This window comes from Sapajus apella, unplaced genomic scaffold (assembly GCF_009761245.1).
Source record: "Sapajus apella isolate SASKATOON/1434 unplaced genomic scaffold, GSC_monkey_1.0 scaffold12, whole genome shotgun sequence".
NCBI classification, from domain to species: Eukaryota; Metazoa; Chordata; class Mammalia; order Primates; family Cebidae; genus Sapajus; species Sapajus apella.
This window is the reverse complement of record NW_022436952.1, coordinates 197072-219984: the sequence shown is the minus strand read 5'-3', so window position 1 is coordinate 219984 and position 22913 is coordinate 197072. Positions and strand designations below refer to the sequence as shown.

At 56.3% G+C, this 22913-nt stretch overlaps 1 protein-coding gene across 4 annotated transcripts; it reads right to left on the bottom strand.

Annotated features, from left to right (window-relative positions):
• Nucleotides 1–624: 624 nt before the first annotated feature.
• SLC4A1 (solute carrier family 4 member 1 (Diego blood group)) lies at nt 625–21213 on the bottom strand. Of its 4 annotated transcripts, XM_032279421.1 has the most exons (20): nt 21067–21213; nt 15404–15486; nt 15189–15279; nt 14107–14171; nt 13137–13317; nt 12907–13042; nt 12309–12432; nt 11965–12049; nt 11633–11814; nt 10880–11090; nt 10438–10650; nt 10111–10259; nt 9794–9988; nt 7886–8059; nt 7435–7524; nt 6723–6889; nt 5407–5660; nt 3605–3774; nt 3346–3519; nt 704–2721 (listed from the first exon to the last, which is right to left on the bottom strand). In XM_032279421.1, exons 2-20 carry the CDS (start codon nt 15416–15418, stop codon nt 2641–2643), a joined length of 2757 nt encoding a protein of 918 aa, XP_032135312.1. In that variant the 5' UTR covers nt 15419–15486; nt 21067–21213; the 3' UTR covers nt 704–2640. The 4 variants fall into 4 exon arrangements, with proteins under 4 accessions (XP_032135311.1, XP_032135313.1, XP_032135312.1 ...); XM_032279420.1 differs by having other exon boundaries at nt 625–2721; nt 15189–15486; XM_032279422.1 differs by lacking the exons at nt 15189–15279; nt 15404–15486; nt 21067–21213 and adding an exon at nt 14578–14601 and having other exon boundaries at nt 625–2721.
• Nucleotides 21214–22913: the final 1700 nt, after the last annotated feature.

The window sequence follows — 22913 nt, the reverse complement described above, 5'->3', positions numbered from 1 at the left end:
GCAGGAAGCCAGGCGGCCCAGCCCTGCACTGACCTCTTGTTGGAAGTCTGGGGAGGGCAGATGTCCAGTCTCAGCACCCTCCTCTCCTGGGGTGGGGGACAGCTAGCCCAGCAGCACCCTAGAATTGCTGGAAGTGGTTGGGGGTAGGAGACAGAACCTCCAAAGGGGACCAGGGTGAGGGTAAGTGGAAAGCTGCCCAGGAGATGCCGTGCCTGTGTGACCAAGTGCCCTCTCTAGGCCTCTGTTTTCTTTTCTGGTTATCTCTGTCAAAGGAGCTGTCCAGCTTCCTGGTAAGGGGCCCACTCATCAAAGGGAATTGGGGGCCCATAAGTACAAGAGGCAGGGGGCAAGATCCCCTTACAGCCCCTCCTCCCACCCCCACTGGTCTTGCTTGTTCAGGAGAGGAAGGATTCTCAGAGCGTGATCTCATTTCTTGCTCTCCACCCAATCTCTGGGTGCTGGTCTCCCACCCTAGGGCTCAGGGTCACACCTCAGCCTGGCTCCCCTTGCTGCATAGATGCAGCCCTGTGCTGGGTCCGTGCCACATACACCATGCCCACCTAGTTCAGCCAAGACCCTCGGGACCCCCGACTCTGGGAAGAGGAATTCAAGCAAGGCACCCACTCCAACGCAGATGCATTTATTGGCAAAACCTATTCCCAGGCATCAAGGGGAAGGGTGCTAGCAGAGTGAATGATTTTTGTTTTTCACTTGCCTTGGCCATGTTCAAGGAGCAAGGGGAGGGAGGGGCAGGGACATCCCAATCAGGATAATGATTCCAGTAGCTCTGCTCCAAGGTTGGGCTCTTCACTAAGCAAGGCCTTTACTTGCACTGTCTCCTTTAATCCTTATAACAACCCCACAAGGTAGGTACCATTATCATCTCCATTTTACAGATGAGGAAACTGCAGTGTAGCATGGGGAAGTGGTGGAAGGTGGGTGTCAGCTTTCAGGGGCGCCTGGAGAGCCTCCCATGGACTGAGCTAGCTTGGGAGGTATAAACAATGACACCCAGTGTCGAGCTGGAACCCACCACACACACATGTTGAGTGTGTGGCCCCAAGGCTAATGCTTCCTTGTGTGTGTGTGCGTGTGTGTGTGTGTGTTATGAGACAGGATTTCGCTTTGTTGCCCAGGCTGGAGTGCAGTGGTGTGATCTCGGCTCACTGCAACCTCCACCTCCTGGGTTCAGGTGATTCTCATGCCTCAGCCTCCCAAGCAGCTGGGATTACAGGTGCCCACCATGACACCCGGCTAATATTTGTATTTTTTGTAGAACAGGGTTTCACCATGTTGGCCAGGCTGGTCTCGAACTCCTGACCTCAAGTGATCCACCCACCTCGGCCTCCCAAAGTGCTGGGATTACAGGTGTAAGCCACTGCGCCCGGCTGCCTCCTCTCTTTTTTGCCACTCCCTGATTCTGTTTCCTCCATCTCTCACCACTTCCACGTCTTTCAACTATTTTTATCTTTTTGTTTTATAAAAAAATAAATTTGCCCATGTTCTGGAGAGCCCGCTGTCTCCCACCCCAATTGGTCAGATCTGGGTTCTCCCTAGGATTCAGTTTAGATGGGGTTGGGGATAGTGGGTCTCAAATGAGGGGCCTGGAGGTGTGTGTGAAGCCAAAGTATGATGAGAACTCTTAGAAAATACACAATTAATAAATTACAAACCCCCTCCCTGTCCCACCCCTACTTTCCCACCTTCTCCCACTCCCTATCCAAATCTAAAATCAACTGTACCTTGCCCCCCACCCACACCCCAGGGAAGGGCTTATCTCAGTCCCCTCAGAGTCCACTGGGTCCAGGGCCCTCAGTAAATGCTTGTGGAATGAATGAATGAGTGAACTAATGAGTGCTTGGAGGGAGGTAACCAAACACTTAGGAGGCCTGAGTCCCAGCCCCAATCCCTGATCATCCTCACCAGGACGCCTCTCTCTGGGTCCAGAGAAGAGGGTCTCAAGGTAGGGGCTGGGAGCAGAGTGGGGAAGGGAAGGTGGACGAATGACTGACACAGGACAGAGCTCTGACCTCGAAGTCAGAAGGCCTGGTTCAAATCCTAGCTGCCCGGCTCAGTTCAAACCCCAGCCATGTGACTTTGGTCAGGTTCAAAGACAAATGATGACTGCTGTAGAATGGTCCCTGAGGAATTTACAAAGCCCTGTTTTACATGTGTCTTTGGTCCTCAGTAGCCGTCCTGTAATGTGGATATTATCATCAATATACCCATTTTACAGAAGAGGAAGTATAGGCCGCAAAGGTCAAGGAACTTGCCCAAGTTCACACAGCAAGCACCCCGCCCCCACCCACCTCCCGCCTTTGCTTCACCCCTGCCTGTGCTGGGAAGAGGTAGGGCTCAGATCTGTCTTCCAGCATGGAGTCCCCAGTGAAAGTGTGGCAACAGGAGGGACTGTGGAGCAAACACCTAATGTGGGCCCCATCAGCCATCTCCAGCCAGAAAAGCTGGGCTGCCCTTTGCGGTAGGTCTCCTGGACACCCCTTCCTTCTCCACCCACAGCCCTGGGGCCTCAGCTGCTGCTCCAGGAGCCTGGAGTCCATGAGGTGCCCATGAACTTCTGCTTTTCCTGGGAAGGTGGGGAACTGGAATGGCGGGGGAGGGTCTAGGGCCTGGGCCTGCCCCTCACACAGGCATGGGCACTTCGTCGTATTCATCCTGACCGTCCTCCTCATCAAAGGCTGCCTTGGCATCATCAGCATCCAGCTGGAGGGGAGGGACACGATGGAGAGAGGGTGAGGGACCCTGGGGCCAGGTGAGCCCTCCCGGGGCATGAAAGTCACCTCTGGAGTTAGGATCGGGTGTGGCTCTTGTGAACCTTGGACCTGTCCTGTTCTATCCCCCCAGCCTCTAGCACTGGCCTGAATGAGTGACTGTCAAAGCAGGAGGCAACCCTGGGGATGTGGACTCTGGCAGGGGAGCCACTGAAGAGGGGGAGCAGGGGACCTCTTCACCAGGGCAGTCCCACAGTGACCTGAGTCACACTGTGGAAGAATTCTACTAGAGGAGCGACTCTGTCCCAAATGACTTGGCAGACGGCGGGACTTGCTGCTCCGGGGTCCCAACAGCTCACGTGCAGTACACCCTGTCTGCCTCTTGATTCTCTCCCCGGCCCTGCCATCATTCCTCCCTTTACAGGTGAGCAAAATGAAGGCACAGAGAAACCAGGCCCTGTGCTCCAGATTGTATGCTAGGACACGGCAGGCCAGAGCCTGGACCCCAGCCCTAGCCCCAGACTTTACCCTTGACGCCGTCCTGCCTGTCCTGGCTCTGAGACTCGCCCCTCACAGGCTCCCAGCTCTTGTGCCCCAGGCCCAGGCAGCCACTCACACACTGAAGCTCCAGGTTCCTGAAGATGAGAGGCAGCAGGATGCGCCGCAGGGGCACGGTGAGGATGAGGACGAAAGGCAGGGCCAGTGAGGCTGGCGTGGACTTCACCACCCACAGCACCACCAGGCAGATGATCTGGATGCCCGTGAACAAGTGCATGCGCCAGGTCTTCACCTGCAGGCGAAGGCTGGGGTCAGTGCCCACTGTGCTCGGTACCCTCCACCACCCCAGGCTGGGCAGCCAGAAAAGGGCCCTGTACCCGCTTGACATAGGGCACATCCGGGTGGTACTTGGGTGGCTTGAGCAGAAGCAGGATGCGGTCAAAGAGCTGGATGCCGCTGAGCGATGTGACCCCCATGTAGAGGAAGATGCCAAACAGCACAGCCAGGGGGATGCGGGACAGGATGGGCTCCATGAGGATGGACAGGCCTGTGGGGAGCGCACACTCAGCCCAGGTTGCCTGAGCCCTGGTGCCAGTGGGGGTCAGGCCCCTATCTGGGGCTGGGAGTAAAACACAGGCACCATATGGAGCTGTTTCTTTTCTCTCTTTCTTTTCCTTCCTTCCTTTCTTCCTTCTTTCCTCTTCCTTCCTTCCTCTTCCTTCCTTCCTTCCTTCCTTCCTTCCTCTTCCTTCCTTCCTTCTTTCCTGCTTGCTTTCTTTCTTCTTTTTTTTTTTTTTTTGACAGGGTTTTGCTCTGTTTTCCAGTCTGGAGTGCAGTGGTGTGATCTCGGCTACAACAGCCTTGACCTCCTGGTCTCAAGTGATCCTCCTGCCTCAGCCTCCCTAGTTGCTGGGACTATAGGCACACACCACCACGCCTATTTTTTTTTTTTTAATTTTTAGTAGAGACAAGGTCTCACTATGTTGTCCAGGCTAGTCTTGAACTCCTGGGCTCAAGTGATTTTCCTGTCTTGGCCTCCCAAAATGTTGGGATCCCACGCCTGACCTGGAGCCATTTCTATGTGTCATTTTTTTGCTTTTGAGAAGGAGTCTCGCTCTGTCACCCATGCTGGAGTGTAGTGGCACGATCCTGGCTCACTGCAACCTCTGACTCCCAGGCTTAAGCAATTCTCCTGCATCAGCCTCCCAAGTAGCTGGGACTACAGGCGTGCACCATCACTCTTGGCTAATTTTGTATTTTTAATAGAGACGTGGTTTCACCATGTTTCACTCGTGGACCATTGTGAGGTCTCCAACTCCTGACCTCAAGTGACCTACCTGCCTCAGCTTCCCAGAGTGCTGGGATTATAGGCATGAGCCACCGCACCTGGCCTCTATGGGTCCTTTTTAGAGGTATTACCCCAATTTTACAGATGAGGAAACAGGCTCAGAGAGGTAAACAACCTGCCTAAGGCCACACAACTGCAGGGAGTCAAAGCCTTCCTGCCTGACTTAAGCCCACTCCCTTACCCTAATGGAGGTCACAGAGGTCAAAGACAGGCATCTTTCTCCTTACCCCAGTCCAGAATGCCATCAACTTTGCCTTCTTTAAGAAATTTCCCTGAACCATTCTATCTGCAGCCATGGCACTGCCCACACTGAACCCAGCTCAACTTTTGGCTGTTCCAGGGCTGAAGTCAACCCCAGTGACCCTTCTTTCTTCTCTCCGCACCTCCAGACTATGCCTGGAGCTCTGCCCCTTGTATCAGTCATGGAGCAGCTGAGCTGGAAGAGAACTTGGGGACATCTGATGAACGCTCCAACTGTGCAGGCAGGGAAACTGAGACCCAGAGACAAGGAGGGATACTGGGTTAGCAGCAGGGCAGGGCTGGAACCGACAGTTCACTGGACTTCTGTTGTAAGTCAGAGGTGGGGTCTGGTCTGGAGAAGGCTCGGGAGTCGAGCTCCCTTCCTTCCTGCTCAGACGCCCAGCTCAGTGTCTTGGCCTTTCCTCCAGGATGCCCTCATGAGTAGCGGAGGCTGGGGAGATGTGGGGAAGTGGTGCAGGTTGGGTGAGGCTGGAGAATTGGCTGGGTCGGAAGAGGAAGGGGAAGGGATCGGGGGTGGGGGAATGGGATGGGGCAGGAGGATGGTGGAGAGCTGACCCAGCTTTCACTCACCCACAAGCACAGAGACCAGGAGACCGCTGATCCGCTGCTCTTTGACCTCCTGGATCTGGGCTGCAGCCCCCGGGGTGCTGGCTTTGCCCATGACAGTGAGGGCATTGGCGTGGGTGACAGAACGCACGGTGGTGGCACTGAGCCAGGGCATCCCAAAGAGGGCAGCCACTCCACCCATGCCCACTACCAGCAGCAGGTCCAGGTGGAAGCCGGAGCCCTTGACCATCTTGCGCTCGGGTTTGCTGACAATCAGCCTGGGGTGGGGGAAGGTGAGGGGTAAGCGGGGTTCTCCCCTGCCTCCTCCGCCCCTCCTTCCTTCTCCATACTTGGTGTCCTCATAGCCCCGTTTTGTCTTCTGTGCCCCTCCCTCTTTGAGTTCCTGGCTCTCCTCCCTCCACCCTATCTTGAGAATCCAGAATCTTAAGAGCAGAAATGCCTTCAGAACATCCAAGGCTGATTCGCAGGGAATGAAGCTTCAGCTTCAGGGGGCTTTGCTTGTACAGGCCCCTCCAAGATCCAGCACCTAATTTTTTAGTTGTCATTTTGCATTATTTATTTATTTTTTTTTTTTTTGAGACGGAGTTTCACTCTTGTTACCCAGGCTGGAGTGCAATGGCACGATCTTGGCTCACCGCAACCTCCGCCTCCTGGGTTCAGGCAATTCTCCTGCCTCAACCTCCTCAGTAGCTGGGATTACAGGCATGCGCCACCATGCCCAGCTAATGTTTTGTATTTTTAGTAGAGACAGGGTTTCACCATGTTGACCAGGATGGTCTCGATCTCTTTACCTCGTGTTCCACCTGTCTCGGCCTCCCAAAGGGCTGGGATTACAGGCTTGAGCCACCGCGCCCGGCCTCCTTTTCTTTTTTTTTTTTTTTTTGAGTCTCGCTCTGTTGCCCAGGATGGAGTGCAGTGGTGCAATATCAGCTCACTGCAACCTCTGCCTCTCGGGTTCAAGTGATTCTCCTGCTTCAGCCTCCCGAGTAGCTGGGACTACAGGCACACATCACCACACCAAGCTAATTTTTGTGTTTTTAGTAGAAATGGGATTTTTACCATACTGGCCAGGCTGGTCTCAAACTCCTGACCTCATGTGATCCACCCACCTTGACCCCCCCAAAGTACTGGGATTACAGGCATGAGCCACTGTGTCCGACGCATTTTTTTTTTCCTTAAAAGGAGCTCTCCAAATTATACAACTTCAGGTCCCACCAGCACTAGCTTGCAGTCCTGGGTCTATTTCCTGCCTGGGAGACTGCCAGGGAAAGGTCCCTGCCTCCCACCCTCCCAGGCCCAGCCCCCACCCTGTCACTCACGTGGTGATCTGAGACTCCAGGAATATGAGGATGAAGACCAGCAGAGCAGGCAGGGCGGAGGCGAACATCATCCAGATGGGAAAGTGGGAGCGCAAGCCCAGCGGGTGGATGACCCAGCCCCGGGCTGAGGAGTTGGACACCTGAAGGCCATCAGGCACTGAGAGTTTCTGTGGGAGGGGATTGAAGGTAAGAATGCCAGGGGCAAGGGGATGGGGAAGGGTGGGAGCAGGAGGAACCAGAGTCCTGGGGGTTGGGCAGTTGGGTTGGGGGCACTTGGGAACTTAGTTACACTGAGTACTTGCTCTGTACCTAGTCACTGCACTAATCCCTTTACATACATCTGCTTGCTCCCCACATTATAGATGAGGACAGAGAATCAGAGAGGTTATGTAGCTTGCCCCACATCACACAGCTGTTTGATGGCAGAGCTGGGATTCATGCCTAGATCTGCCTGGCTTCAAAGAATACTTCTTCCTACTGCTCTGAGTTAAGGAATGAAGGCAGCAACCTGGCCCAGCCAGTTGCTTTGGCCAGAGGGGGTCCTCTGGGGCTGTAAGAAGCACATGGGGCTCCCAGAGGAGGCAAGGATGGGGTAGAGGTAGTCCTAGCTGGCTTCAGGTTGGCGAGAGCTATTCTGGGGAAGGGGCATGCTGGGGGGTAGAAATGAGCACCTGGTGCATATCATGGTCTGAGGGCTGGGAGGAGGGGTCACCTGGGTGTAGGTATCCTCAATGAAGAAATCCACCAGGACCATGATCAGGATGGAGATGGGGACCCCGAAGTCCCCGATGACTCGACGCAGCTAGAGGCAGGTGAAAGGACCAGTGGTCAGTGCCCAGTCACTCCCGCTCCTGCCTCCCTCCTGCCCTGTATTCACCCAGTGGGCCCTGCTCTTCCAGGGGGTGAACCAGCATCTCATGCCCTGTCCTGCACCTCAGCCACGTCTGCCTTCTTTCTTCTTCCCCCAGCAGTTCTCAGGCCGGGCATGCCACGAAAGGGGGAGGGGCTTCCCGGCAGAATGAAAACCTGGGTAAGCCAGGGCCAGGGGAGTTTGGAACTGGGAATGCGAATCTGATAAAGAAGGGAAGCTAAGGGCACTGGGGAAGCTGGGTTGGGACAGGGCAGTGTTGGCAAGGACAGGTGAGGAGGGAGGGTGTGCTGACCTTGCCCGGGAAGTAGGAGCTGTTCTTGAACTTGCGCAGCATCATGGCAAATAAGAAGGTACCGGCCATGAGCACAAGGGAGAGGAGGGCTGTGTTGGGCAGGGGGCCCTGAGGTTTGGGCTCTGTCGTCACATTGTAGTCATAATTCTTCTGTAGTGGGTGGTCCTGGAAAATCTGCAGCAGAAGACCAAGGCATTCTGTTCTCTCCAGCCTTGGCTTGGGCTGGAAAGTACCACCCGCTAACTCTACCCGGCAATACCATCCATTCATTCAGCCATCTATGAATTAATCATCCATCCATTTATCCACCTATCCATCATTCATCCGTCCGTGATCCATTGATCATCCATCGATTATTCATCCATTCATTCATTATCCATCTACCCATCCATCCACCTATCTATCATCTATCTATCCATGCGTTTATCCATCCATGCATCCATCCATTCATCTATCCATCATCCATCCATTCATTATCCATCAATCAGCCATCCATCCATTATCTATTCATCCATCCATCTGTCTGTCTTCTTCCTCAATTGACATGGTAACAGAGGAGAAATAGGATTGTACAGCTTGGTTTTCAGGAATGAAGACAGCCTAGGTTTGGGTGGGGAGAGCCATGGGCGGCAATAAGTGTGTGTGTGCACACATGCACACCAGGACCTGGGAGACATAAGGCTGGAAGTCAGGAAACAAGGGTCAGGGAAGTGTCTAAAAAGAGGTTAAAAGACCTGGACACAGAAAGACTGCCCACCCAACAAAATCAAGGGACAACACTTAGGGTCCACTCTTCTTCCATATAAAATGCAGAGCTTAAGATGACGGGAGGCAAGCCAAGGAGCTGGGCACTCCATCCGCAAACCCTGCAGCTCTTGAGGACAAGCGCAGGAGAGAGAGTGGGGGACATCAGAGGCTCCAGAGTCCCCCCTGCTCTCCCTGTGCATGTACTTTCACATGCTCAGCATCACGCCCATACTTACCCACTGCTCACATCATGTGTGATCATGAACTGGACATATGCACACAGAGACACCCTCTCATGCCTCAGCAAGAATGCTGGCCGCAGGCAGCAGGTGCCAACACATACGTAGTCACAGTCAACACAGCTGCACAGTCCTGTGTGCAGACATGTGACCACACAGATACATAGGTGGCCACAGTCATATGCACAGTCACATGGTTATCTACACAGGTGGAAGCAAAGCCACACAAATGCTGCAGAGACACATGTGTGAAGACACACACAGTGGCTCAGTCTTTTTGCTTTTTTGAGACGAAGTCTCGCTGTCACCCAGGCTGGAGTGCAATGGCGCGATCTCAGCTCACTGAAACCTCTGCCTCCTGGGTTCAAGCAATTCTCCTGACTCAACCTCTCAACTAGCTGGGATTACAGGTGCATGCCACCACACCTGGCTGACTTTTTTTTTGGAGAAAGAGTCTCACTCTGTCTCGCAGGCTGGAGTGCAGTGGCGCGATCTCGGCTCACTGCAACCTCTGCCTCCCAGATTCCAGCAATTCTCCTGCCTCAGCCTCCCAAGTAGCTGGGACTACAGGTGCCTGTCACCGCGCCCAGCTAGTTTTTGTATTTTTAGTAGAGACGGAGTTTCACTATGTTGGCCAGGATGGTCTTGATCCCTTGACCTTATGATCCACCTGCCTTGGCCTGCCAAAGTGCTGGGATTACAGGTGTGAACCACTGCACCCAGCAATTTTTGTATTTTTAATAGAGTTGGGATTTCATCATGTTGGTCAGGCTGGTTTCGAACTCCTGACGTCAGGTGATCCACCCGCCGTGGCCTCCCAAAGTGCTGGGATTATGGGCGTGAGCACCATGCCCGGCCAGTGGCCCAGGCCCAGTCACATACACAGCCTCTCATATGCATTAACATCCCCATAGGCCCCCACCTTGATCAGCTTGGAGAAGGTCTCATAGATGAAGATGAGGGAGATGAGGAAGGAGAAGATCTCCTGGGTGTAGCGGGAGATGAAGCGGACCAGGAAGCTGCCCTCGAAGGCTACCACTAACACCACCAGCAGGATGAGCCAGAAGCCGATCCACACGCGGCCCACGATGTACTCCAGACCATTGCTCTCGCAGAACTGCAGGGTGGCCAGAGGAAGTCAGTCAGACAAAGAGGGCCTCAGGGCAAGGCACCGGGCATCAGGCAGGTGGGGCAGGGGACATGACAGGGTCAGGGTCCGTGGGGTGAGGACAGAGCTACCGAGAAGAAGGCTTCTTCAAACACCAGCAGTGGTCCTGAGAAGCCGACCACGAGCAGGGGCTGAGCCCCCAGCAGGGCGAAGAGGATGCCCTGCACGGCAGTGGAGATCAGCAGCTCCGACACGCCCATCTGGTTTCGGGTCTTTTCTCCTGTGGGTAGAGGTCACAGTGGGGTCAAGGTCAGGAGATCATTTCCAGGGGCTCATAGGGCAAGTGATGGGTAGGCTGATGCAGGGGTCTGGAAGGTCAGATAGAGTTAGAAGTCAGGACCGAGACAGAGGCCAGAGGGTCACAGGTGAGAGTTAGGGAGACAGGTACTGGCACTAACCCAGGAGGCCACCGAAGGTGATGGCAGGTGACAGGGCAGCAAAGTAGATGAAGATGACGGCAGCCAGGACCTGGGGGCTCAACGCATCTGTGATGTCACTCAGGTAATATGGGTAGCGGCGCCGGATGTCACGCACCAGGCCCCCGAAGAACTGGCCTGTCTGCTGCAGAGGATCGTCTGGGCCCTCAGGGCCCCCTAGGTGCCCATTTAGGTCTGTGGTGGAGGATAAGAGCAAGGTCAGAGGGAGTAGCTGGAGGAGGTGAGGGGAGAGGGGACTGGAGGGCATAGCGGAGATTGTCTGATGGGAATGGGGTGGCCATGAAGGCCGGGCAATGTGGGCAGAGGAGCAGTAAGAAGAGCACGTGATGGGAGAGGGAGGCTGTGCTGAGGTGTTTGGGGGCCGATGGGGGCTCAGAAAGCCTTGGCTGGGCAGGGCAGGTACCTAGGCCCTGGTAGAAGCTGGAGTCTGGCTTGGCAGGGCTGAGCTGGTAGCGCCTTCGAAGAAGCTCCCTCTGCACGGGCACCAGACTGAGCAGGGCCTGCTCAGAGGGGGCGTCTGTGGGAGGCAGCACGAGGCTGCAGTCCAGGAAGCCCTCCAAGGAGCGCACCAGCTCCCCTCGGCTCTGAGCCATGTAGGCATCTATGCGGAACACCTAGTGGAAGGAGAGAGAGTCAGGGCTGCCCGGACCTACAGAGGGAAAGGACCCAGGAGCCCACAGCCAGGGCCTCCAGGGACCAGAAGCCCCTCATGCAGCTCCCATTGCCAGGAACTGCTTTTTCTGCCCCCTCTCGCCCCTACTCCCCACTAAGAAAGGGCTCTGGGGGGACAGACACCGGCCCTGGGTGGGGAAAGGAGAAGGAACTGCAGCTAACCCAGTGGGTTAAGCAGACTAGAAGCAACTACAGCTGCCTAGGCCTGACCAAACCAGACCGGACCAGGCAGAACCAGGTCAGAGTGGACTGGACCGGACCAAGCCAGGCCAAAGCCAACCACAGGAGACCAGGCCAGGGCAGACAGAGCTGGGCCGGACCGCACACACCTGACTGCCCGCCAGGTGGGATGGCAGCAGCTGGATTAGGCTGAATGGGTCAAACCAGTGAACCCAGAGCAACCCAGGCCAGGCTGGAGAGCGGGCCTCAGCCACTGCCCAGCTCCCAAACTTCCCCAACCTATCCTTCTCCGGCCCTTCCTCACCCTCTCCGACATGAGGGTAGCAGCAGCCCGGCCGAGCTGGGTGTAATCGACGTGGGGGTCCTCGGGTCCCAGCAACACAAAGAGGAAGCGCACGGGCACGGGCAGCTCCACCGCCTCCAGCTCCGCTGCCTCCTGCAGCCGCACAAAGCCCAGCACGGGCCGCTCCAGGAAGGTGGCACGGCCTGTTGGGGACAAAGGATCAGGCCAGGCAGAGGGGCCCAGGGTGGGTGTGCTGAAGAGATGGAGATGTGGGGGTCCAGGCTGAGGGAAAGACAGGCTGGGCCAGGACCCAAGGGGTGTGGAGGGCTGAGGGTAGAGACACCTGTTCTTACCCACTAGCACCAGCGTGGCCTCTGAATCCGGGGGAATCTTTTCCAGAATTCCAGATGGTGAGCGCCCTTCTGCGTCCCCATCTCCCTGTGGGAAGGAGGGTGGTGAAGGGAGTCCTTGGTCCACTCTGATCCTGGGAGACCTGAGCCTCCTCCCCTTCCTTCCCTTCCCATTCTTGCTTGCCACCATGTTCAGGAGGGGGGCGGTTCCCCAACTCTCCTGGCACACCCCAGGCACAGGGGTGCTTCTGGTCCCCTGCTTGTGGCAGATTGATCAGGACCTCTGCTGGTGTTTGAGGAAGCTCTCTCCTTGCCCCACCCTGACCCTGACCCTATAACTGACTCACCTGCTCACAGAAGAGCTGCGTCTCCAGTGAGGGGTGCTGGGGGAGCAGAGGCTGTGAAGGATCCCCAGAGCGCGTCAGGACTGCAGGCTTCACGCCCCCCAGGACCTCGAGCTCTCCAGCATGGCTGCAGGATAGACAGGGGACATGGGCTGAGTAAGCTGTTCAGGCTGAGCTCTCAGTGGTGGGAGGGATCAAGGGTGAGCATCAGGGGACTAGGGTAGACATCAAAGGTAGATATCTGGGACTTTCCAGACCAAACCAGAGAGAGCCTGGGACGGAAGGAGAATCAGAGCCTCCTCTCCAAGGGTGATGCAGATGTAAGTGGGTGCCTCTGTCTGGAAGGACTAGGCAGGATCAAAAGAGTGTCTAGAGGAAAGGGCCTTGAGGGTCTGTCCTCCTGTGGACCAGCAGCCCCAACTCTGAGCATGGGACATGGCCATCCCTTTCAAGGTGTCAGAGGTGGGAGCCATAGTAGAGGAAAAGTGGGCCCCTGCCTGGTGAGGGAAGGGCCACCTGGGCCCCAGGGGAAAGCTTGGGGCAAGTGGGCTGGGGAAGTGGGCTGTGGGATATGGAATCCAGGCCCTGGCAGGCAGCGCACCTGTGTGTGAGCAGCAGGGCCCGGAGCAGCTCCTCTCGGTCCTGAGGCCGGATCTGCTCCTCATAGATAAACCTGTCCAGCAGTTGGTTGGCCACTCCAGCCAGGGAGGTCTCTTGCAGGTCCAGGAGGACAGTACCTGCAGGCGGTGGAGGAGTGAGCTGGGAGGCTGGGCCACAGCCCCCAACAACAAGCCTCACCTACAGGGGGCCAGAGGGGCCCAGGAGGCTCACCCTTGGTGAAGACTCTATGCAGCTCCAGGAGGCTCCAGAATGTGAGGTGAGAGAGGTGCGGGCGGCCCCAGGCCCCGTTCTCCCCCAGGTTCTCCTCCAGTCGCACCCAGCGTGCTGCCTCCATCCATCTCAGCTCCTGGTTCCTTTCGTCCATCACCAGTTCCTGCAGCTCCACATAGACCTGTGGCCCCATAGACCTGAGTTAGTCCATCAGGCCCCGGGCATGGCCATGGGGAGCCTGAAACCCCAGGGCATAGTGGGCACCCAGCTGCTCTTGAGAGAGGCTTATGCTTTTGGGGCTTGGATCCCTGTGCTGAGGGGTCCCTAGATATAGCTCACACCACTCCCCTATGTCCCAACTTCCTGGCCAGGCCCTCACCCCATAGCAGAAGGTATTTGGAGAACCCCGACCCAAAGGGATGCTGGAGAGGCCACGGGGAGGGAGAGGAGTGGGAAGCGGGGGCCTGGCAGGCTGAGGCTAAAGGGGACTTTGGCGTCATCGATCAGTCTCCAGCCTCTGCGATTGTTGCATGGATGCGCCTCAGCATGTCCCTGGGACCAGGTGACTGCTCCAAGGGCCATAGCTGAGGGCTGGCCCAAATTCCTAACCAGCTAGACAGTCCTGCACCCAGCGGGGATCTGGGGGGCCTGGGCAGAGGAGAGCAAGTTTTTAATTCTGTGCTTCCCCAGTGACACCCGATGGCCCAGCCAGGGCCTGAGGGCCTGGAGACTCAGCCCTCCGCAGTCAGGTTATCTCTGCCCATGGTGCTCCTGGAAGGAGGCCCAGGCCTCACCATCAGTGGGGTGTCCTCTTCCCTCCCACCTATTTCCTGGAATGTTCACTCCTCTGTCTGCTGCAGGGTCTCCCCCAGCCTGAAGCTGCCTCCATCCCCTTGCTCTTCTCTTCCTCTGGTCAAATGGTGGGTCCCAGAGCCAGCATGAGAGTCAAGGGGGAGGCTGGGGTCCTCACCTCGTGGGTACCAGGGCGTGGTGATGTGGTGTGGTAGTCTGTGGCTGTTGCCTCGGTGTAGTGAGCTGAAAACCGGAGGTCGGTCAGTGTCGCCCTGACTGTCCCCTGCCTGAGGCCCTTCACCACCCACCGTGAGCCTTAGATACCCAGGCATGAGTGGATGCCCCCTCTTTCCCAGTGCCCCTGGCTGGGCCTCTGGTGCCCCATCTCACACTGGCCACTCAGCAGAATGGGGCTCCCCACACATGTGCTGGGACCAGCCTGGGGCTCCCCATCTGAGCCTTGTGGAGGACACCTGAGACCCAGCCGGGGTGGGGCGGGGTGAGGGTGGGGGGCGAGCCCCTCCGCAGTGATGAAGTGAAGGGACCTCTCAAAGGTGACTGCAGAGCTATGAATGGCAATTTTCAGGACTCTCCAAGGACCTCCTCCCTCCCCTGCCCCCTGAGACCAGACTCTGTTCCCGCTTCCCACCTGTTTCAATGAGCCCGCCAGCCAGCGCAGTGTCTCACTGAGCTCAGGAACCAGGGTGGGTCAGCCCCTTATATTCCCCCCGCCCCACCCCCAGCCCTCATTTCCCAGAGGGGCCTCTTAACTTCAATCCCAATCTCCAGCACTTAAGTCCTGTTGACAGTAAACAGGTCCTGCCTGGGGCTTCCCACCTAAGACCTTGGGCTGGCCTGGGAAGGCAGGGTGGTTCCTGGTGTCCTTCTGCCCAGGAGGGTCCCCACAAGCCCCTCGTTTCTCAGGACCTCTTTCCCCAAGAACAGGCCCAGTTTCTGGCCTGGAATCTGGCATTGGATGGGCACAGATGGCATGTGGCTAGCGCCCTTGTCCCAGACGGGCTGCCCGCCCTTCTCACACATTGCAGGGGCACTGGATGGGTGACTGACCTGCTCTCCCAGCCACCTCCTGTGGTCATTTCAAACAAAATTGTTTATCCTTCAATCAGCTGGAATTTTGGGGAGAACTGCCTGTGGGGCTTGGGAGGAGGACTGTGGAGAAGGGGAGAGGACAAGGGCCCCTCTTGTTCCTGTCTAGAGTTCAGCAGCTCATCCCAGCAGAGGGAGGGAGAGGGAGCTCACCTGCTGGCTCCTCCACCTGAGGCTCGGGGACTCCTGGGTCTTCATATTCCTCCTGCTCCAGATTCTCCTCCATCACGTCTTCGTAATCATCCTGCAGGAAGTGGTCATGGAGGCTGGGCTGTGAGGGGCTCTTCAACCCCCAAGGAAGATAGGAAGCTAGGGCCAGGTCCCCAGAGCCTCCAGGTGGGAGTACTGCGACGCCAGGAAACACCCACCTGCAGCTCATCCATAGCGCAGTCCTGAGTGTCCAGTTGTCCACGGTGATCCAAGCCCCCAGCATAACCCGCACCGCGGGTCCCTGCAGCAGAGGGCACAGGCTGAGTGGGGCACATTCCAGAGTGTCCGGGTCCTCCTCCAGAGGAGGCCACGTATCAGTGGATGGGATCCACGTGTTGGAGGTGGTAGGGTCAAAGGAAGTGTGGAGGGAATGAGAAGGAGCTGGATTTGCAGGTGTGAGGTAGGTGGGCAGGGGCCATGAGAGAGGGGCAGTGCAGGGAAGAGTAAGTCTGGCTGGCACAAGTGAAGGATGTTTGGGGAAGACGGGCAGGTGACCTTCAGTTCCAACTCCTCCTTCACTCTCCAGTCTTCACCTGGCCTCTTCCTACCCATCTCTGGGACTCAGGCAATGCCAGGGGACATGACTGGTCCCTTCTTCAGGGGGCTTAGCACCCCTGAGGGGCTCTAAATGCATGCTTTTCTCTTAGAAATAGCGGCTGCCCACTGGGCACGGCTGCAGCATCCTTGGGAGCGGTCACAGGTCTGGATGATGTGGTCCTACTTCTCTCCCTGGCCCCATCTTGGACCCTGTCTCTCTTGCTCTCTCGCCAACTTGCCCATATGGTGACCTCCTGTGGCTCCTAGACCTTGCCAAGCCCTTTCCTGTCCCAGGGTCTTTGCTGTCCACGTCCTGGACGCCCTCCCCACAACACCTCAGCCCTTCGTGCATCTCAGCCCAGATGTCTGCTCTTCAGAGGCCCTCCCTGACCACCCTGACCCAATCTGTCATTTTCTGCTTTCTTTTCTTCCTTCTTTTTTTCCTCCTTTCTTCTTTCTTTCTCTTTCTTTCTTCCTTTCTTTCCCTCCCATCCTTCCTTTCTCTTTCTTTTTCCTTCCTTCCTTTCTCTTTCTCCTTTCTTTCTTTTTTTTTTTCTTTTAAAGAGACAGGGTTTCATCATGTTGGTCAGACTAGTCTTGAACTCCTGACCTCAGGTGATCCACCTGCCTCGGCCTCCCAAAGTGCTGGGATTACAGGCATGAGCCACCGCGCCCAGCCCTTCCTTCCTTCCTTCCTTCCTTCCTTCCTTCCTTCCTTCCTTCCTTTCTCTCTCTTTCTTTCTTCCTCTCTCTCTCTTCTTTTTTGCAACAGGGTCTCACTGTGTCACCCAGGCTTAGAGTGCAGTGGCATGATCATAGTCACCGCAGCCTTGAACTCCTGGGCCCAGGGAATCCTCCTGACTCAGCCTCCTGAGTAACTGGAATTACAGGCATGACATAGTGCCCAGCAAATTAAAAAAAAATTTTTTTTTTTGTAGAAACAGGGTTTCACTGCCTCAGCTTGGGCTGGTTTCTTTCTTTCTTCTTCTTCCTCTCTGCCTCCTCCTCCTTCTTTTTTTGAGAGAGGGTCTCCCTATGGTACCCAGGCTGGAGTACGGTGGCATGATTACAGCTCACAGCAGCCTCAAACTCCTGGACTCAAGTGATCCTCCCACCTCAGCCTCCAGAGTAGCTGGGACCACAGGCACATACCACCATGCCTGACTAATTTTTAAACGGTTTCTTGGTCGGGCGTGGTGGCTCACACCTATAATCCTAATACTTTGGGAGGCTGGGGTGGGCAGATTGCTTGAGCTCAGAAGTCTGAGACCAACTGGGCAACATGGTAAAACCACGTGTCTACAAAAATACAAAAATTAGCTGGGTATGGTGGTGCACAACTGTAGTCCCAGCTACTTGAGAGGCTGAGGTGGGAGGATCGCCTAAGCCTGGGAGGCAGAGGTGGCAGTGAGCTGAGATGGCACCACTGCACTCCAGCCTGGGCAACAGAGTGAGACTCTCTCAGAAGAAAACAAACAAACAGCAACAACAACAAAATGGTTTCTTGATTGATTTGTGTTCATATTGTGTGACGATGCTTTTGGAAGGGACGCCACCGAAGTGCAAAGACCCTGTACGTCTCAATCCCCACGAAGTTCCCCACTCCTCACATAGTAGGCGCTCAATAAACATTTGCTGAATGACTGTAAGAATGGCTCCCTATTGCAGGCTTGGGCTCTGGGACTGGGGAGCCAGGATGACTAGGCCCCAGCCAAGAGGCCTCTGAGCTCTGGGGCTCCGTTTTCTTAGTTGTGTACCTAGCAGAGAGACGGTGTGCCCTTCCCAGGAACGTGAGGGCAGGCCCAAGGGGAGGACAGGGTCACCTAAGGTGGCCCCAGACTGGGTGTGGAGGGGACTCCTTTCCCCCTCGCCCACTGAAGCACAGGGCATTGTGGTGACAGGGAATTGGGTTGGGCCCACAAAGGTTCTCACTCTGTGCCTGGCATGCTGAGCACTGGGGGCTTGGGGGAAGGGTGCTGAGCTGAACGAGGCCCATTCCTACTCTCTAGAAGCTCCTAGCCCTGACAGGGAGGCAAACCGGGAATACGGGGCTGCCTCAGTGCTGCCGAGGTGACGTGGACCCCAGGGGCCGAATGTGCTGAGTGCCAAGGATCTGCATGGCAGGAGGAAGAGCAGGACCCATTGGCAGCTCCCGGGGGCAGGAGAGACCCTGGAGGAGGCAGTCACGGGAGCTGGCCCTAAAGCACAGGTGAGATTTGAAGGGCTAGGAGCCCAGGTGTGAGGCATGGCTTGGCAGAGCTACACAGGTGGACTGAGCAAGGCAGGAAAAGGCCACGTGCGGGCACGGGGCGGGAAGCAGAATACAGAAGGGGCTGAGCAGGCCGGCCACAGTGGCTCACACCTGTAATCCCAACACTTTGAGAGGACGAGGCGGGCAAATCTCCTGAGGTCAGTAGTTTGAGACCAGCCTGACAGGTGAAACCCTGTCTCTATTAAAAATATAAAAATTATCCAGGCGTGGTGGTGGGTGCCTGTGATCCCAGCTACTTGGGAGGCTGAGGCAGGAGAATCCCTAGAACCCGGGGGGTCGGAGGTTGCAGTGAGTGGAGATTGCACAACTGCACTCCAGCCTGGGTGACAGAGCAAGATCCCATCTCATAAAAAAAAAAAAAAAAAGCCGAGCGCAGTGGTTCACACCTGTAATCTCAGCACTTTGGGAGGCCGAGGTGGGTGGATCACGAGGTCAAGAGATCGAGACCATCCTGGCTAACATGGCGAAACCCTGTCTCTACTAAAACTAAAAAAAATTAAAAAATAAAAAAAAGATTAGCCGGGTGTGGTGGCACGGGCCTGTAGTTCCAGCTCTTCGGGAGGCTGAGGCAGGAGAATCACTTGAACTTGGGAGGCGGAGGTTGCAATGAACCGAGATCGTGCCACTGCACTCCAGCCTGGGCAACAGAGCTAGACTCCATCTCAAAAGAAAAAAAGAAAGGGCTGTGCAGAGAATCTGCTTTCTGAGGAATGGTTGACCTGTAGTCCTGGGGGTAGGGTGGTGATTACTGGGTCTCATCAGACTGGAGAAAGGGAGATGGGGCAAGTGACGGGGTGGGGAAGAAGAGTCCAGGAGCCTAAAGAGGGGGTAGTCCCTACTGCAGGGCTTGGCTTTCCTCCTGAGGACCCTGGTTACCCACCTTTTCTCTCTCCCTCTTTACCTCCTCCCTCTCTGCTTCTCCCAAAGTTTCTTTCTCTTCCATCTTTTTTTTTTTTTGAGATGGAGTCTTGCTCTGTTACCTAGGCTGGAGTGCAGTGGCACAATCTTGGCTCACTGCAACCTCTGTCTCCTGGGTTCAAGCAGTTCTCCTGCCCCAGCCTTCCAAGTAGCTGGGACTACAGGCGCCCACCATACCTGGCTAATTTTATATTTTTAGTAGAGACAGGGTTTCTTCATGTTGGTCAGGCTGGTCTCGAACTCCTGATCTCAGATGATCCGCCTGCCTCGGCCTCCCAAAGTGCTGAAATTACAGGCGTGAGCCACCTCGCCTGGCCTTCTCTTCCATCTTTATTCACTTTCTTCCTTCTCTGAACTTGCTCATGCACCTTCTTAGGCCTCAGATCCTGAGTGGCCTCAAGGGCGTCTAAGCATTAGGTACTAAAAGTCTCACCCATGGGGCTGGGACTGTGGTCTTGGTTGCCCATTTGAGGAGTGGATGGTCAGAGGGGCCCTCAGAGCTGGAGAATCCAGAGGTCCAGGCTGCCCCTCTGCCACTGACGGGCTGGCAGCTTCCAGTCTCTCGGCCTCAGTCACCCCATCTGTATAATGGGGGGGACTTCCCGCCAGGGTTCTGAGACATCAGTGAGAAACAAGAGGGGAAAATGGAGGTGCCTTTACCTCGGCTGGAGACGTACAGGGTGCGCCCATGACCTGGATTGCCACCCACCAGCCTGGCTGCCCCCCAGCTGCAGGCCTTGTGCTGCCTACCACTGATAAGGGCCTGGACCCAGATCCCTGCCCCAAGTTTGGAAGTGCACCAGACACCTGGCCAGCCAGCCAGCTGGCCAGGGCCAGGCCAGATAAGGGTGAGCAGGACATCTGAGCCTCGAAGGTATAGCACAGCTGGGAAGACCCTGGGGGGGGTGTAGTGGTTAACCAGATGACAGGGACAGCTTCCTAGTGGTGTGACACCACCTCTGTGTAATCAGCTTCAACCGCACACAGAACTGTGCTGCCTTAACTCTTAGAATCCATGAAGCTCTCTGTGAAGTGGTTTGGGGATTCTAAGAGGAAGAAGAGTAATGTCATTAGTCCATTCTCCAGATGCGAAAGCTGAGGTTCAGAGTTGTTTGCCTGTTTTGGCCACCCAGCGGGTAGGGGTCAGAGGCAGGTTACAGCCTGGCCTACCTGATTCTGCCACATCCCTAAGCACTATGCTGAGTTGCTTCCCAGAAAACAACTGTCAGCCGGTTTAGAGTTAGTGGTTAAGAGCACGGACTCTGCAGCTGGACTGCCCAGGTTCAAAGCCCAGCCCTGCCATTTACTAACTGCAAGTGACTTCAGCTCTCTGTGCCTCAGTATTCTCATCTGTAAAACGGGGTGATAATAACGATGGCCACCTGATAGACCTGCTGTAAGCATTAAGGAAGTTTACATCTGTGAGGCGCTTACAACAGTGCCTGGCATACAAGGGGGTCCATGAAAACGTTGCTGTCATCAAACCTACTGCTGGGGTTAGGGTCAGCCTTGTCATCTTCATTCCCTCTCTGATCTGGCCTCAGTTCCCATGGAATTAGCCCGAGCTAAGGGTTTCAAGATTCTCGGTTTGTGGGAGGCTCCACAGTTCCCTGCAATACTGATTGCTCTGGGCATGGAGCCAGGTGCCCAGGCAGACCCCTGGAAATATCCCATAGGGGATGCTGTGTCAGCTGACATCCTGCTTCCTAGGTGGGAGGTGGGGTGGCCCGAGGACCCAAATGAAGAAGGAAGGAGGAGTCTGGGGTGGATGAGACCTGAGCCTGTGGGATCCAACAAGCTGACGAGGACCCACAATTGGAGGATATCAATACCCTGCCCCCTGCAACACACACACCAGAGCCCTGCACACCTCTGCTGCCGTGAGCCACCTGCCACCCTCCTCTCTTCAGGTGCCAATGGACCTGTTCCCCCTTAGGGCCAGCACGGGAATGGTAACATTCTTACCCCACCCACCTGCACCCCTTTGGACGTCAGGAGCCTTGCCCACCTGGGCATAGATTCAGGCTGGGCACCTGCAGAAACCCTCAGGGCAGGCACCGAGGGACCCTCCCAGCCCCTCCCTGCCCTGCCCACCTGCTCACGAGCCTCAGGATCCCTCGGCGAAGTCCTGCAGCCACCGGTGCCCTCTGCGACCAGCTACGTTCCCACTGGTTCTGAAAGCACCAGCACCCTGGGGGCAGCTCACAAACCCCTGACTCATTCCCCCGCCTCCTAATCTGCCCGCCCCACTGGCCCTGGGAGCCCCTTCCCACCCCCCACCCCCCGCTCTGCTCCCACCGGGTGCCCAGTAAACAGAGTTATCTCTCACCCACATCTGGACAGCTGTGAGTGTGGCCCACCCCACCCGCCTGGCCAGCCCCCAAGGCCTCCCAGGGCCCTCCTGGTCCCCAGGGTTCTCTCTGCTCTTCCTTTACGGAGGAAGGTTTGATCGCTGTGTCCTCAGAGCTCCCATTTCCCCCGGCAGGAAGGCACTGGCCTCCAGAAGTCCCTGTCCTGCCTCTGTCCATCCTCCACTCTGGCCAGGCCCTTCTGCTCTGGCCCCAGGGTGCAAGGGCACCTGCTCCTGTCGTCTCTCTTGGTATCTGTGCTAGGACTCACTCCTCCGCTGCAGTCTTCTCCACAAGGACCCGCTCAGCGCTCACAGGGCACAGGCAGCCCCTCCCCTCCTTGATCCAGACCAGGAATCCCTGGCCACACTCTCCCTAAGACCCTGGCTGGCTCTAAAGAGGTGGCTCCTGGACACTAAGACACTGACATTCAGTCAACCTGAAACAACGTCAGCTCAACAAAACAACCATCCCCACACCGAGTCCTTCAGCTCACAAAGCCCTAATGTCTGGGCACACTGGCTCCTCTGTAGGCAGCCCGGCCCAGGCCCCCGGGCCAGAGCAGCGGCATTCTCAGCCCCTGCCGTGCCCCTCCCCTCCAGTCCCCACCCACACCCCCAGTTTCTCTGCTCCTGGGGGGTGACCAGGGTCTGGTCACCTGTTCATAGGCTCTGGTTTCCTTTTTTCTTTTTTTGAGAGGGAGTCTCGCTCTGTCGCTCAGGCTGGAGTACAGTGGCGGGATCGCGGCTCACTGCAACCTCCACCTCCCGGGTTCAAGGGATTCTCCTGCACAGGCTCCGGTTTCTAAAGAGGCAGAGACTGAAAGATGAGCACAGACCAGCAAGAATGAAGAGGGGTTTCCAAACAGACAGGAAGGTGAGTTGTGGCCATCACTCTGGGCACACAAAGGAGAGTGTCCCAGCACAGCTCCGGCATGGAGGGGCTGTGGGAACCTGGGCAAGTCCCTGGTCCTCTCCAGACTCTGTAAAGCCAGAGTGTCAGGTTCTATGGCCACCAGCCTGAAGTTCAAACTCAAGTAAAAGAGCCTCAAGGACAGGGACACAGAGGTGGGCATATTCCGCCACTGCAAAGCCATTCACGGTTTCCTACACCAGCCTGCAGGGGGCTGAGCCCTGTGAAGTGAGCAAAGGGCAGGAACTCGGAATCCGAGCCAGAATCCCATTTAGGGAAGACCTCGGTTCCAGGAACTATGTTGAGGCCTTCACCTGTGGTCACGCTGGATTCCTACAAACCCCCACTTTGCAGAGGAGAAAGCAAAGCCACAAAGAAGCTTTCCCAGGAAAAAGAATGCCCAGCGGACCAGCACCTGCCCCGGGCGGCACACTGCCAGGGCTTCACACGCGCTCTCTCGCCAAGCTCCCTGAGCCCATCTGAGGACCACACTCTTTATGATGTTAATTCACCTATCACAGAGAAAGGGCAGTAAGAGGAGAGCAGCGACTTCCCCAAGGCCTCTGGGCTGGTACAGCCAGAGCGGGCACTCCGACCTGGCAAACTGCCTGCACAGCTGGCAGGCCACTGGATCGGAGCCCCTCCTTCCACCTAGGCCTTTGTGCTGGTAAGGAAAAGAGA